The sequence below is a fragment of the Corvus hawaiiensis genome, chromosome 7, assembly GCF_020740725.1.
Source record: "Corvus hawaiiensis isolate bCorHaw1 chromosome 7, bCorHaw1.pri.cur, whole genome shotgun sequence".
Taxonomy (NCBI): Eukaryota; Metazoa; Chordata; class Aves; order Passeriformes; family Corvidae; genus Corvus; species Corvus hawaiiensis.
Window position 1 is genome coordinate 17365013 of NC_063219.1, and position 15626 is coordinate 17380638.

Here is a 15626-nt window from a genome sequence, read left to right on the forward strand (position 1 = left end):
AGTTAGTGCTTCAGCTATCCTGAAGTAGTCCTCAAAGTAAAGCTGCTGCACGGCTTAGTGAAAACAGACTAACTTGGTATTTCTTCTCCTGTTTTATAAAGGAGTACCACCCAAAATTGAAGCTCTCCCATCTGATATCAGCATTGATGAAGGAAAAGTTCTCACACTATCCTGTGCCTTTTCGGGTGAACCTGCTCCTGAAATAACATGGTACTGCAAAGGGAGAAAAATTACCAGTCAGGACCAGCAAGGCAGATTCCACATCGAAACAAGTGAAGATCTAACCACCCTGATCATCATGGATGTCCAGAAGAACGACGGTGGACTTTATACTCTGAATTTAGGGAATGAGTTTGGTACCGATTCTGCCACTGTGAATATAAATATCCGATCACCTTAGAGAGCTTAATCTGTATTATTTACACTTGTATTTTTACAAGTGACTCATATATGGACTGAAATATCTGATATGTAAATATAAAAGAAAAATATTTTTTTACCTACCTGAACGAGACAAAGTCCAGAGCTATACATTATGACTTATAGTCATTATTGACCTAAGATTTTAAACCACTTTTTTCACTGACATGTACATACTGTATATAGCCGAAGTTAACGGTTATGAAGTTTTGTACCATTTATTTTATGACATTTTGAAACGTAACTTTTGGAACTAACAGTTGGCAGGGGAAAGTTTCCTAGCAAACGACTACCCTGCTCAACATTTAACTAATTTTTGTGCCTCAACTCATTGTTGATGTCTAAGAATGCCTCAACAGGTAGAGAGGCTCCCTGTTGAAGATTACCTACACCTAAGACATGATACTGTGCACAGTATTTCATACGTGCACAATTATTTATGTTGAATCAGAAATGTAAGGCACTGGTGATGTTTGCAATTACCCTCCTGTAAGCATTGCTTTAATGTTTTACATTGGATCTGATTATGTCATAATTTTCATACTTGACTGACAATTTCTGGACAAAGTGTGAGCGGCCAGCACTTTGTTCACCCACTGTCTGTGTACTGTTTCTGACATATTGACTGCCTGAATAGCTTTTTAAAAAGTAACATCACCTGGCCATCCCCTTAATCAACAAAGCTATTTAGGTACTCAAGTGCAGCAGCAGTACCCCATCTCGGAGGTTCTTAGGGTGCAGTGATTGAGTTTGTGTGGTAGTATTAGACACCCAGTAGTCACTTCCAGGCAACTAAGCAATGAACCACAGTTTGAAAACAAACTGTTGCTACAACATCAAATACCAGCCTGCACTTCAATTTGCTTTAGTTCTCCTAATGTAGTAATAGAGCTTGGTAGCTGTTGAACCTCCTTGAGATAGAATTGTTCATTTGAAATAAAGCATGCTTTCTGCATCATAAAGTCGGTGACTCCTTTATTTATTATGCTGTTTTTACAATTCCTGTACTACACTACAGAAAAAGAGTTGCTGAAACAAAAGATGGGGTAGAAATGCAATTCTCCAATGCAAACCGCGTAGTTAACTGTTGACAATCCAACCATCTTATCAGAAGCAGCCTGTCCACCAGCCAGCCTTGAAAAAAAACCCTTTAAAGAAAATTTTTGTCATAGATTCTTCATTGACGAAGGATAAATTCTAGCACATGCCTAAGCGTTGTTCTCTTCTTATCCTTCTGTTATTTCCAGGCTTTCCTCTACATCCTCCTGGTTTTTCGGCAGCTGCAACAGCTGCAACTAATACAGACTAGTTGACCCTAATTGCCTGGGCCTACAAGTTGTCACCTCCTATGGGTGATTAACCAATTCTTCATCCCACAAGTCAGCTGACACATCTGTCAGAGCAAAGCCCATCTTTACATTTGGGGGGTTGGGGGCGGGGGGTATGTTACTACAGGAAAAAGAGTATCAAGGTCAAAGGAGCAAGTCTGCTTCTAGAATTCACTCCGCAGAAAAAGCTTGAGAGCAAACACAGAAATGCAACACTTCAGGAGCTGTAAAATTCTCGTAAGTGGAGCAGGAGCATTAGTTAGCACACATGATGCATCACTGTGATTCTCAGCATGCCAAAAAAAAGAGACTCAAGTTAATCAGGAGTAAAGCAGGTAGAATGTTTAAGAACCTATTCCAGAAAGACTCGTTATAGAAGCTTTTTTTATCATTTCCTATAACCCTATGTATTATCAACCACTGTCTATCCAAATGATGCAAGAAAGCTAAGAAATAGGGACAAAACAAGGACTAAAGGAAAAATAAAGATTTCAGAAGAGCTAAAGCTCTGGGTCAGGACAAAACCCAAACTTTTTCAAGTGATGGAAGCAGGAAGACTTAGAAACAATCATAAATATCAAAGAGTTTAAGAGTACATGGTATTTCTTCCTTAGGGAGAAAAGTAAAAAATAATTAAAATTAAGTAAAAAAGGCTGTTTATTTTAATGTTTAAACCATTCAAAGAGAAAAAAACCCAACAAACTCAAGAAAGCCTCTAATTCTCATTTCTTTCGATGTTTAAAAAAATCCCAACCAACAAACTCAATACAAGACATAAAAATGCATAGGTACAGTCTTATTTAGCTAACAAGTAACTTGTATACACAGGCACATAATAAAATTAACACTAAAAATGCACTAGATATTTAATCATCTCAGCAGAAAGAATTAGTGATAGACAGCATGTGCAGATTTAACCATGGCCTCTTCTTCACAAAGGCTACTGGAAACTCAATCTTACATGGTCTCTACTGAGTCTCAAAACACTCAGTCGATGAAGAGGAAGAACACTGGTGTGGCAGTGTAAGCAAGTTCATCCTGCCAGTACCTCTCTGGCCCAACTCTGCACAGCACTTAAGCAAGTACTTTAGGCAGATGAGTCACTCACATGTCTAAAAATAGGATTTAAAATACTTAGGGGCTTTGCAGAAACACAGCTTGAATAGATAATGTTACAGGCCGACCAGCTGAGCCAGTGTTTTTCCACAAGACTGCTAAGCAAATGCTAACCTAGAGTGACATTGCTGAAGTCACAACCTAAAGCTTCAATATTCCATTTCACAGAACACATCCCTAAGAATAACATTTTTCAAGATCACAGATTAAGCAGTCTCTGGATGAAAAGAAATAAACATTTTGAATGATTTACTTATTACATCCAGGTCAAATACCGGGATTTCTAACTGTACAAGCTGACATTTGCTATCTTTAATCAAATCTATTGTGCTATAGGACCAAGTTTAGAAAAATATCCTACCACTGATATGGAATATGAAGGTATTTGGCATTCATGTTTCCTGAGTGCTGATGCATAAGAAAAAGCTTTTTAACAAAGCTCTGTGAGCTGTACAAATCCTACTATAGAGCTAGCTATTTTCTTCTAACATTTTACATGTGGCAGCCTGAGAAAACTAACTGTGATGGTGGAGACCCATAATAACACTGAGAGACTTTATTGCATTTTAGTTGGTTTTCATAGACATTTCCTTTATTCAGGTATTACATCCCTTTTAAAAGTTCCTAATTTACACCAACAGGAAGAACAGCTACACTAGAATACTTAAAGCGATAGGGATGGAGCAAAATCCAAGTTTATAATTTCTGAAAATAACCTTAACAAAAACAAATAAGTGTGATTGCAATTTTTAAGGAAGGAATAAAATTTTTTTGCAGAAGCAACCTCTGAAGTATTCCTAGCCCAAAGATTGCTTTCTCTGAGGAAAAAAAGTTTAAAAAGTGAAGCTGAATTACTAAGTTGGAAGACATACAAACATTAATTTACAGTTCTTTAAAGTCCCTGAACATTGTAATCTCAGTATTCACAACTCTCCAAATCATTGTGTGTCTTACCATTAATTCTTTACACTAAAAGCTGGTTATTTCTAAGCATTCTATTTCTACTTACCCAATGTTAGGAAATTCAGAGATATAACTGAAGTTACCACTTTTCACCTAAATACATGTCCCATATGTATATGCTTTAAGTGATGAATACTGTTTAGAAATTTGGTTTCAGACTGATCTCTTCAGAAGCACTTGAGAACAAAACTAGAAGTACCAACTACCTATTCTGTTGAGGTGCAGCTCTCACTCTGCACTAGAAAGAATGATACAATCAGGCATTCCTGATAAGCTCTCCCCTAAATTTGGAAATGAAAAATGTAAGAGCAGCCAGATCTTTTTTAGTCAATGGATCGTTATGATTCAGCCAGATAATTTTCAGAAATGATTGCTTAACCCCAGTTACCAAAAGTATGACAGCATATCATCTTCACTGAAATATATTTTAGGATGTTTAGTACAGGTATCTATAAAAAGGCTGATTTAAGAGAAACATATCACATATATATGCATCAAGCTGAAATGATGGCTTTGGGGACCTACAAAAACCCGAAGCAATTACATGCAAATTTTGTGCTTGGATCTGATCAGAACAACTTTTGTCTTGTGGCAGTATTTAAAATTACTACTTACTACTATATGCACTGATCAGTCTCACATTTTTTCTGCACAATGTGGAGTCCAACCTCTTTTCTCCATAGCAGTTGAAAGCAGAAGGTATCTGTCGTTGTGACGTACTTAACACTGCAGAAGCTGGCAGAAAACTCAGTGAAATTTCAAAAAGCACCTCTGACAGCATATGATTCAAGACAACACTCACATTGCAGTATGTAGTTTACTTCTCTGAACATCTTTTTTAATACTTATTTTTACAATTGTCATGTCATAGAGAATACATTAAAGCAAACATTCAGAAAAAAATGCACAAGCATGTGTGTGGCTGATATGCATATGCCAGTTTGCATGAAAACTGACAGAACTGAGCACAAATGACAGCTCTGAGCTGGTATCCACAAACCTCTTTTAAACCATTCCACTCCACTTGAACTTGACATAATGGTTTATAAACTGGCATTTTATATATGGCCAACAGCTCCTATGTTTTTCCTCAACATTTGGACCTATTTTGATTTAGATAAATCAACATTCCAAAAATAAGAAAAGCTCCCATTCCCATATGTTCTTTCCAGCCTGCTTCAAATTATTTATATACACAAAAGGAAGACTAGTTAAACCAAATTAAAGATCTGATTATAAAAAAAGGTTTTGGTATGTGCTTGAGTACAAAAAACCCTGTACATTTATTTAGCAATTGTGTAAATCAAGAACAGTAAATGGCTTCCTTAAAGTGCTCTACAGCTAAGACTTTATAGACCAAGTTCATCCCTAAACCAACACCCAAAAAATCCCCAAAAGCTTACAATGCTAACATTAACGACCTTCTGGACCAAGGTGCTAGTAGGCACTATTATACTATATTACTCATTAATTATTAAGAGAGTCAGACTCTGACCTCACTTACAGTTAATGCAAATTTACACTGATGTAACTGAGAGCAGAATCCATCTTCTGGTGTATACTATCCTCAAATGATACAAAGGAGTTGCAAAAACAGATGCTCCCTTTTGTATAAATATGTCATAAATAAAATGTACAGATACAAATATTCATTACAACAGCAGCTTACAAGTCTTAGGTCTAACATTTCAGCTTTTGTTTTTATCATACTTATCTAAAAACACACCTTAAGTAAGCAGAGTGAATCTTAACAGCACTGTATTAATTATTTGTGATGCTACACACCCCAGAAACAATTTATGCACATTTTGAAGCCTTTAGTAGATCTTTAGACCTTTAGTAGTGAAAGTAGGTAGAAATTTTTGATGCAAAAAAGAATAAATAAATAAAAAGTATTAAATATCCCATGTTTGGTACAAATACTTCATATTAAGTTATTTTTATACATTTGTTTAGAAAAATACACTAAATATTTCCACTTTAATTGCCTAAAAATAAGGACTGGATTATGTATATCCTTGTATTTTTAAAGGCGGCAATGTCAATTACCGTCAAGCTGCTGGAGCAGAGCCATTAGTGCCCATTCCCACAGCCCTTACACTGGCAAAAAAAAGCCACTGTGGGGCTAATCACAGCTCCAGGTGGATGACCTGGTACAAATGACCAAGAGGCCCATGGCACAAGTTGCGTTTTCTCCAAAAAAATGAAAACTTTTTGCTGAAGTTTATAATGCATGTTTAGTAACATATCAGTCAGACCTCCACACTATTTAAAAAGAGATGCATTTACAAATGTGGATGCTTATCTGTTAAAGCCATAATTTGTTCAAAAAAATGCACATTCAAACTGTGAAATATTAGGAAAATACTCTTGCAAATAAACTATATAAAGATAAAATACACTTCCAAGATAGTATTTATGTTATTCTATAAAGTGCAGAGAAATCCTTCTAAAAAGGGAAATAACTACTTCCTATAACAACAGTATAATTTCAGCAGCTTTTGCATAGCGTTACTTATAGGAAATTTAATACTTTCAGTTGCTTCAGGAGGAAAAGGATGAGAGAGTCTCTTCCAGTTCAGATCTTTCCTTTGACACTGATTTATTTTCTTCAGGAATGGTTGATGATACCAGATCTCCGTTGACAGCACTTCTAGAACAATGAGCAGTTCCTATGAAGAGATCAATTAAGTATTTAATTTTCAATCCCTGAAAGTATCATCCAGTCTGTCAATTATTGTATTTGCAAAGTATTTCCTACATATAAACAATCAGAAGAACTAGTCAAGTTAAAGTCTGCCTGGGAAGAGTTATAATGGAGTCAAAATGCCAGCATGATTCAAAAGGAAAAACCACAGAGGAACCGGCTACTAACTCAGTCGGCCCATCTAATCGAGAGGGACTAAATTCTGATCACCATCTTTATTACTGGCAAGGCTGTGTGCCTTCAGAGCAGTGCTGTTCTCTACAAAAGGCAAGGAACCACTGAAATGAACCATCTTTCCACAATGCACTGGGTGAAAAGTACCCCTGCCACTCACAGATGTCAAAAAAAGATAATTTCTTCTGTGACAATAAGCAGGTGGCAAACAGCAGTATTCCACATCACTTACCAGAACATCATTCATGTAAGAGTCTATTAGGACAAACATCCCTTTTCTAGATATGTATTAATTTTATCTTGACAGTAGTCCCACTGATTTCAGTATAACTACTTCAGCTGCAAGATCCTTTGTAATATGGATGGAAGCCAGCACAAGTCACCCAGGTAACAAACTATACAAGTGCTCTGATTTATAATACAGGAATCTTACAAATAAAACTTTTTTCCTCATGTTGATATCAATGCTAGAACATTTGCTGTAAACAGAGAAATAAATTGTACAGAAGGATACAAAGAAAACTCCCTCCCTTTCAAACTTACTCTGAGAATCTTCTGAAAGTGTATCACTGTAAGATTCTGTATCTGAGTATGTTCTTCTGCGCCGCTGAGAAAATCGGTGAAGAGATGAACCTGGTTCTTTTACAGAGAGATTAATCCTACAAAGGAAATTAGATCTATTAGTAAGCAAAAACTGTAACAACCTACACAGATTTTATATACTTTAAATCTGAAATAACTTTGGTGCTTAGATTAAATTGTGAGTATCAATGCTTTTTACTACAATAAACTAAAAACAGCACAGCCAACAATCATAGTTTCACAATTGCAAAGCCTGAATGTGGAAATAAAAATGAAGAAAATAATCTGAGAATCTGAAATACTGACTGAAAAAGAATGTTAGCATTTCAAGCTCTAATTTCATTAACTTGTCAAAACAAGCCATTTGCATAAAGCTTCTAGCATGACAAAATTTTGGTACTGTATTAAAAACAGCAGCTGCCACCGATAGCTGGTAATCTGCACCCTTTGTTTTCAAAATTAGATCAATTTATGATTTTTAATTTTTTTCCCCAAGCAAACAATTCTTCTCACATTTTGATTTTAATGCTACCAAGCTCAGGGAGGTCTTTTGAGACACAAGAAAAAAGCTTAATGAAATACAAAATTACCTTTCTGAATAGCAAGGACCAGGGTGGCTAATGGAACGCTTCATCTAGGGGAAAAAAAATTCCAAAGAACAAACAACACCAAAAACGTCACAAGCTACTTAGAAGAACAATACGCACATCTACATTATTTGTTACTTTATTAACAGTCTTTACAAAGAAAAATGGAATTTTTTTTTATAAAAAAGCAACCACTCAGTTAAAAATCTAACTACATGAAAACAGATGGATTGCCATCAATATTAAAAGTTGCAGAACATTCACACAGGAAATAGCTTACTACAAAAAGATGCTACCTCCTATGTATGGAATTCCCTCTTTCACCAAAGTTCCTCACAGAGCTATTGTTAGTTGCTATGATCTACAGAAGCATCAAGACATTTTTCCTTTACCAAATGGAAGTTTAAATTCCTCATTACACAATAAAGTCAAATTCTGCCTCTTGATTCCTTGTGGTTTCTCTGCTATCACTGTCAAATCTCTATGCATATCAAAGAAAGTGATTATTTTAAATCATAATAATCAGCTTTTTAAGTAAAGTGATTGAAGATAAAGAGATGAAAGATGCAAAAAATTCCACAATACAGCTCATCTTGGAATACATACACAGAACTGAGAAAGCATTTGATTCCCATACACTGTCCTTCTAAGGGAATTAATCAATAGTGAATAATTATGTAAGTAGTATCTTTATCATTATATATCTTTTTGTTAAATAAGGCAATGATATGTTAAGACAATCATCTTCAATTACATACACTCGAACACAGCTATCTTGCTGAAGTGCTTCAAATCACAAAGCGCTTAAGCAGGAGGTGAAGTTATGTAATTTTTCTGATTAGTATAAAGTCAGCACTCTAAAAAAACCAAACAGTTCAGCTGAGGAAAAGTTATTTTATGAGATACCTCATTACAGGGCCTTGACACATATGGTAATATGTGTCTCTGATGATGTAAAGGCTAGCAAACAACGACTGGGAATGGAAAATTGATTTATATTTGGGACCAGTACTGATTTATAAGTTAGTCAAGATTTCAACATCATAGCACATAGCAATAGCATAGCATTCTGCCACTCCTCCCCCCAATCAAACCACCAATATGACACTTAAAAAAGATAATATTTCAAAATGTCTAAACCATTTGAATAGGTGATGGTGACACAGGAGAAACCAAGGGATCGGGGTGAGGCAGCTGGAACATTTCTGGCTTAAACTTGGCATTAGCGATCTTCACACATTCTTCAAGTGTTGTGATAAATGTATTACATGTGGCACTAAGTAAGGAAGAGGCTTCATTCATGTTCTGAAAATAAATGAAAGCACAAGCACAAGCAAGAAAAAAAATTAAAATATGCAAATACAACTCTCCCCCACCACCTCTCCCAGAGACACTAATTTCCCTCATTACCACTAAGAATTTACATTTCCCACTTTATTTAATCAAATGTACACCTTACCATAAGGCCAATTTAAGAAAACAAATGTGACAGCACTGTAGCTTCTTTCTAACATCTCAGTTTCTTTAGGGTACCAGCCAACAATGCCTTACTGCAAAGCTTGTCTCAGAGTGACTAACTGGTATCAGAAGATCATTCAGTGAAACATATTAATTGCAGCAGAAGGTGTGAACAGTTTTATCACCCCAGAGCAAGGAGCTGCAGGTCCGTTTCACCTCCCTAAACTGAAAACTTGCTCTGTTGTGACTAAACATCAACCCCCTGGCTTTGTACTAAATGAACCAACAACATTGTCCACAAGCTGCTCAAGAGTGCAAAGAATGAAGTAATTTATAATTTCCAGTACTTTCATTCAAAAGCAGGAATACATTCTAGCATTGCACTTGTGCACACTCAGATATTCACACGGCATGTTCCCAAGGCCTGGAACACTAGCTTTCACTGATAAAAAAATGGAATACCCTCCTACACGAGGAAGTAAGAATGGACAAACAAGATTGTTTCAACTACTTAAACAGAGATGCAAAACAAGACAAAATATTGTATTGTTCATATGACAGCTCTTCTGGCCTTTCAACCAAAGGGCTCAGAAACACAACTGCTTCCTAACACCCGGCACAATTACAGTTAAACCATCCAGGTACTTTACACACAGAAGATGACTATTAGTATGTCTACACACATGCATTCAAAAATTGCCATTAGGTTAAGTTTCCCAACACTGGGGAGATGAATAAGGTTTAAGACATCAACAGTAACTTGAGGTGTATTATATAGTGGAATGAAAAGAAATTCTAGAATTCTGCACCTCAATGCTGGGAGGAGAGCGAGTCTCATCATGGTGAACAAATTCTTGTATTGTATGAACTTGCTGCATTAAAAGATCACAGTAGAGACGAAGTTCGGACATTTTGGTTTTAAGAGATTCATTGGTCTCACTTATTTCTATGAAAAAACATGGAAATATAAATTTATTGCATACAATGTACATACACATTGTAATTTTTAAGCACTTTTCATTTAAGTATCAATTTAAAAGTCCACTTAAACTTCCACTTAATTTTGAGGAAAAGTGGCTTCTGCAAGGAATCAAGAATTATACTCGAAGCAGACAATACTTTTGGATAACTGAAGCTAATTTAATTACTATTATGAAAAAGGCGTATTACCAAGAAAAATAAAGTTGAAAGCTTTCTAAGCTACAATGGAATGTAGAAAAAATTACTGGATAAAATTTATGCTGACCAGAGTCGCTGCAAGCAGTTACATTAAGCCACCCAAGAAAAATTACGGAAAAAGAAAATAGTTACTATAAAGAGTTACTAAAACAGCAGAAACTAAATGGCTTCACAACAGCTACAAACAATATGTTTGTTCTTGTGACAACAATACCTTGCTGGTATTTCAGCTTCTTAAAATAAAAGAGGTCAATGGAGATGACTTCTAACTCTAACACTGAGGGGGAATTTATCATAGAGATGACTAGAAATAATTACAATTTATATAAAAAGACAATAATACTGACTTTGTACCACAATACTTGCACGATGATTATCCAAAAAAGTGATATACTCTAGGTAACACACATACCTTTTTCTTTTTTTGTTCTGGTATCCGCTAAACAGGCTTTTGCACTTCCCAGTGCTACCAGCCATCTTTGCCTTTCAGCTGCATTAACTGCTTTCATATAGAAATGCTGCTCCCCTGGGATGATTAGCTCCATTCTTGTGTTGTCTGTTGCATGAACTTGTGATAGAAGGGAAAAAAAATAGAAATAATAATAACCTCAACTCAGTAACAATCATTTATTAAATACTGCTCAAAGTGTTTTAAAATGCTTATGATAATCCCACAGTAATACAGTAAATCACAATGCACCACTGCTGAGTAAGGAAAAGCCCAAAGCTGCTCAACCTTTCTCACCCTTTCCTTCACCAAAAGAACAAGATAAGCAAAATCAACTGGAATGGCAAAAAAAATTTAAAAAGTGATCCTCTCCACTTTACATCACTGGTTCCATCTACACTAAAGAAACACTAACAAAAAAGTAATATACAGTGTGTTCTAAATCTCAAAACAGAACTCTATTCATTATTATTTGTGAACTATAAAGCTGACACACTGGACTACAGCTAAACAAAAACAGAGGAAGAAAAACTTGTGATGCAAACATGTATGATTGGTGATCTTTTCTATTTCCATGGCAGCTAAAATTTCCTCAAGCAGAAATGTATTAATTCTTACCTTTTATTTCACACACAGCCATCTTTATACTTCCTTTGCTGCCTTTGCAAACATCATCTTGGGAATCATAGTATGACAATATCCCATTGTCTAGAACAAACCACCGAGGCTGCCAACCTAGAGAGATCAAGAAAGTGAAAATTTAGTCTAATTCCTAAATTGTAAATCAAATTCATCTCTTTGGCTGTTAAAACTTTAATAAAAGAGGCAAACATTACATTAATTCTTGTAACACACCAGGAAGTAAACAATCTGTGCAGTCTGAAGACCAGAGCCACTCTATAACCAGACTAGTGTTATATGGATATTCCACTCCCATTTTTTTGGGGTGCAAGATAAGCACTACTTCTGTTTTCCATTCTAGAGAAATATTAAATTTTAATTTAGCCACCATGGAATCCTGTTTTGAAGACTTTTAAATTACATACCTCTGAAAAACCATTCTCATTCAAATATATTTTTCAGGCAGATTTTTCTAAGATTGTAGGAACTTACTTGTAAGATACAAATAAATGACTGATGTCACCATCTGCTATGCTATGTTCTCCTTTACCTACTCTATTTCAGTGAAAACTTTGTATTTCACATTTAAGTATTGACACTTTCTCCATTTCTACAAATAAGATAGCACTAAAATATCCCAGTAGAGCATAACAATTATGCTGGCCCATTATAATCTGGGTCAGCTGTACAATAGGAGCAGATTATCCCTCTATTTTACAACTCGGCACCAAACTTTAACTCCTGCTTGGTTTAGGGTTTGGAATGGCAAAAACTGTGTGGCCAAGCCCTCCACATGTTTGGCGATATGACAGCGCGGCCCAGGGTGCTTTCCAATTGCCATGCCAACAGAGCAAGCTGAAGCCATCCAGCAGCAGTGTATTTTAACATAGGAAGCTAAATCAGGTACAGACTCCGAAATCTGCTACAGGCTTCATATTATTCACATTCATAGCACTATAGAATCATTTAAGGTTGGAAAAGATCTCCAAGATCATTGAGTCCAACCTTTAACCAGTCACCACCTTGTCAGCTAGACCAGAGCACTAAGGCCCATATCCATTTGTTTCTTCAACACCTCCAGGGATGGCGCCTATCACCTCCCTGGGCAGCCTGTTCCAATGCAACCCTTTCCATGAAGAATTTCCTCCTGATGCCCAAACTGAACCTCCCATGGTGCAGCTTGGAAGCTGTTTCCTCTCATTCTGTCACTTGTTATCTGGGAGAAGAGGCTGAGCCTGATCTGGCTCCAACTTTCTATCAGGGAGTTGTAGAGTGATAAGGTCACCCCTGAGCCTCCTCTCCTCCAGGCTGAGCCCCCTTAGCTCGCACAGCTGGTCCTGGTATGACTCAGTCTCTAGACCCTTCAGCTCCACTGCCCTTCTGTGAACACTCTCCAGCACCAGAGTCATTAAAAGTTGTAACACTAATTCAAGAAGAGTAAGACCAGGCTGCATTAAATCGGGTTACCACTCCACGATAAAGAAATAATAACATGTAACTGTTGTTTTTCTGTTGCTTACTAGCTGTAACAGTAAGCATACATGTCTTTTTAAATGCAGAGTGGTAACTAAAAACCAGATCCACACTCAAAAGCAGAATGATAAAAGGTACAAACACTGAAGGACAAGAATTCACACAGGAAATGTTTCAATGTCAGCACTAATACTCAAAGAATATGCAAAGACTCTGTCCTGTAAAACGCAACTCAAAAATGCACGGATCTTTTTTTCTGCTACGGTCTGTTGCAAGACATGAACCCTCTGCTCTCCTTATCTCCTAAGTCAACGCCTGTCCTATTCTGCTAAATATTCAAAACAGTCTTTTTCTGCTAAAAAGGGAACCTACAGGAATGATTATTCCATCCTCACATTATGGAAAAAAACAGAAGCAAAGGACTTAAAAGGCCACGTGCCTCACAGAAGCAAGCCAAAGAACAAAAACACCTCTTGTAATTTGAAACTGGGCAGTGCTCTACATTTGAGAAAATAGTTAACAAATTTGTACTTCACAAATTCTTATTTGAGGAGAAAAAAAAGCAGCTGTATTTCTGGTTTGTTCTTAATGAAGGAAGAAACTAAATATTTTCCACAATGCTTCAGCAACAATAACAAGCTCCTTTGCTGCTTGGTGTCTACCATTAATGACAAGTACTACAGCCTATTTTCAGCCACAAAAACAAATACTATACAGATAGTAAAGTAACAAAGCAGATGGTAATAAAATTTAAACATTTCACTAATATGATGAGATTACTTCAAAAAAAAATGCTGCCCTCCTACACTCTGGAAATTGTAGGCAATCCCTGACACTGATTTTGAAATGCAGAGCAAATGCTCTCTGTTGGCCAGCACAAGCCTAAGGAAAGGTCCTGAAGTTTGCTGGTTTAGAGTACTATTGGCTTTCAGCAGAAGTTAGCTGCATGCTGACAGAACACTCTATTGTGTGTACAGTATTCACAGCTACTGTTGAGTATTTGCTTATTAAATAACAGACTTAAAAGGGGAGCAAACACCACAAGAGTTCATTGCCTGTATCCATTTATCTTTTGCTACAGCAACATTTTCAGTCATGTAAGTGAAAGTGACAATTTTCATTGTTTTGAAAACAAACTTGTGCTCATTCTTTCTCTCCTAACGACAACTTGTCCTCTATGTGTTTTGTCTATAGTTATTGTGAAGAAGTGACAAAGACATCAAATATCTATTTAATTACAGCACAACTGCTACCTTTTACCAGAAGGCCCATATCTGTGGACCCATAATTGCTCTGAAAAATGCAAGATTATGCTCTGTACACTTCATTTCACACCGCAGCCGTACAATCCTCACAGCGTGGCCCACATTTTATAATCCTTCAGAACCGAGTTTCACACCACTCCACACTCACAACCAGTATATGTTGAAGCAAAACTGCACACATGAAGCGCTGAAGAATCAGAGGGCAAAGAAGATACTGTCAAAGCAGTGTAACATGAGGCACGATCAAGCACGGTACGTTAGCCAATGCTGATCTGCTTCAGAGACACAATTAGTCCTATCACAGTGTCAGAGGAGAAATGTTTCACCTTGACACCTCCGCCTGTCCCAGAGGGAGATGCTGTCTCTATTACAGCAGAAGATCAGCCATACAAAATCAGGCAAATGCTAGCACTTGGTGCACCTTTTGTCTGTAGCGCTTCTAAAAATGCATTTAATGAAATTAAATTAATGAAAGTTCATCATATGTTCCCCAGGTTGGGATACAGGAGATCCTGCTGAGAGTATCTGACTAACTCTGCAAGGCGCAATCCAGGTCGCCAGAGGGGCTCGGCAGAAGGCCAGGGCCGGGCACAGCTCGCCCGTGAGGCTGCCGGGGGCAGTCGGTTCGCAGGGCTCCGGCCGGCCCGGCCGCCGCCCGCACCGGGGGAGAGCGCGGAGCGCTGGCGCTCCGCCGCCAGGCGAGTCCCCCGGCCCAGCCTGGGAGCCGGCTTCAGGCGACCGCCCCGCCAGCCGCCCCAGGGCCGCCTCCGTCCCCCTCGGCCGCTCGCCGGGACTGGGCTCCGAGCACAAACGGCGGGCGATGCCTCAGCCAGCGCGTTACCGACAGCTCCGGCCGCCCGCGGGACGCCGGGACCCCTCCGAGGCAGCAGCAGCGGCGCATCCCAGCCGAGGCCGTGCCGAGCCCAGCCCCAACCGCCGCCCCCCGGGCCCGGCCCCCCCCGCCTACCCGCTAGATAGTTGGTCCACTTGTACAGGACCCCCTCCATCGCTCAGAGCCCGGCGCCGGGCCGCATCCTCCTGCTCCGCCGCGGGGAACGGGCGGCCGCGGCCGCCGCGGGGATGGCGCTCCCCTCCCGGCCCCACCGCTGTCTCCCCCGCGCGGAGGCGGAGGCGCTCAGCTCACGCGCGGCGGCCGCGGCGGCACCACCGGCGCCGCCCGCCCCGCGGGGCGCTCTGCACCCCCCATGCGCGCCCGGCCGAGCTCCCGGCCCCGCCACCCCGCGGCTGCTTCCGACGTCCCTTTCACTTCCTGAGTGGAGGGGGCGGCCCGAAGCACTGCCCGCC

General features: G+C 38.7%; 2 protein-coding genes across 13 annotated transcripts in view; one reads left to right on the plus strand and one right to left on the minus strand.

The window, feature by feature from the left end:
• TTN (titin) overlaps positions 1–1382 on the plus strand; it is a 245176-nt gene extending 243794 nt beyond the window's left edge. For all 12 annotated transcript variants that reach the window (XM_048308565.1, XM_048308553.1, XM_048308560.1 and 9 more), the window contains one exon: positions 102–1382. In XM_048308565.1, coding sequence (XP_048164522.1) covers positions 102–400 — 299 coding nt within the window. In that variant the 3' untranslated portion in view covers positions 401–1382. The remainder of the gene's footprint in view (positions 1–101) is intronic.
• Positions 1383–4638: 3256 nt separating this feature from the next.
• PLEKHA3 (pleckstrin homology domain containing A3) lies at positions 4639–15490 on the minus strand. Its single transcript, XM_048308576.1, has 8 exons — positions 15289–15490; positions 11581–11697; positions 10927–11082; positions 10145–10281; positions 9018–9182; positions 7881–7924; positions 7252–7367; positions 4639–6499 (listed from the first exon to the last, which is right to left on the minus strand). The coding sequence occupies exons 1-8, from the start codon at positions 15326–15328 to the stop codon at positions 6372–6374; spliced, it is 903 nt and encodes a 300-aa protein (XP_048164533.1). The 5' UTR covers positions 15329–15490; the 3' UTR covers positions 4639–6371.
• Between the last annotated feature and the right edge of the window lie 136 nt (positions 15491–15626).

What these genes read in the sequence shown, in the direction of transcription:
- PLEKHA3 (XM_048308576.1), bottom strand. Translation starts at nt 15,328, where the DNA reads ATGGAGGGGGTCCTGTACAAGTGGACCAACTATCTAGCGG. An exon ending in GCTCTCCTCCCAGCATTGAG is followed by an intron (nt 9,183 to 10,144) that starts GTGCAGAATTCT and finishes ATTTATTTTCAG; the next exon opens with AACATGAATGAAGCCTCTTC. An exon ending in ACTTTCAGAAGATTCTCAGA is followed by an intron (nt 6,500 to 7,251) that starts GTAAGTTTGAAA and finishes ATCTCTTCATAG; the next exon opens with GAACTGCTCATTGTTCTAGA.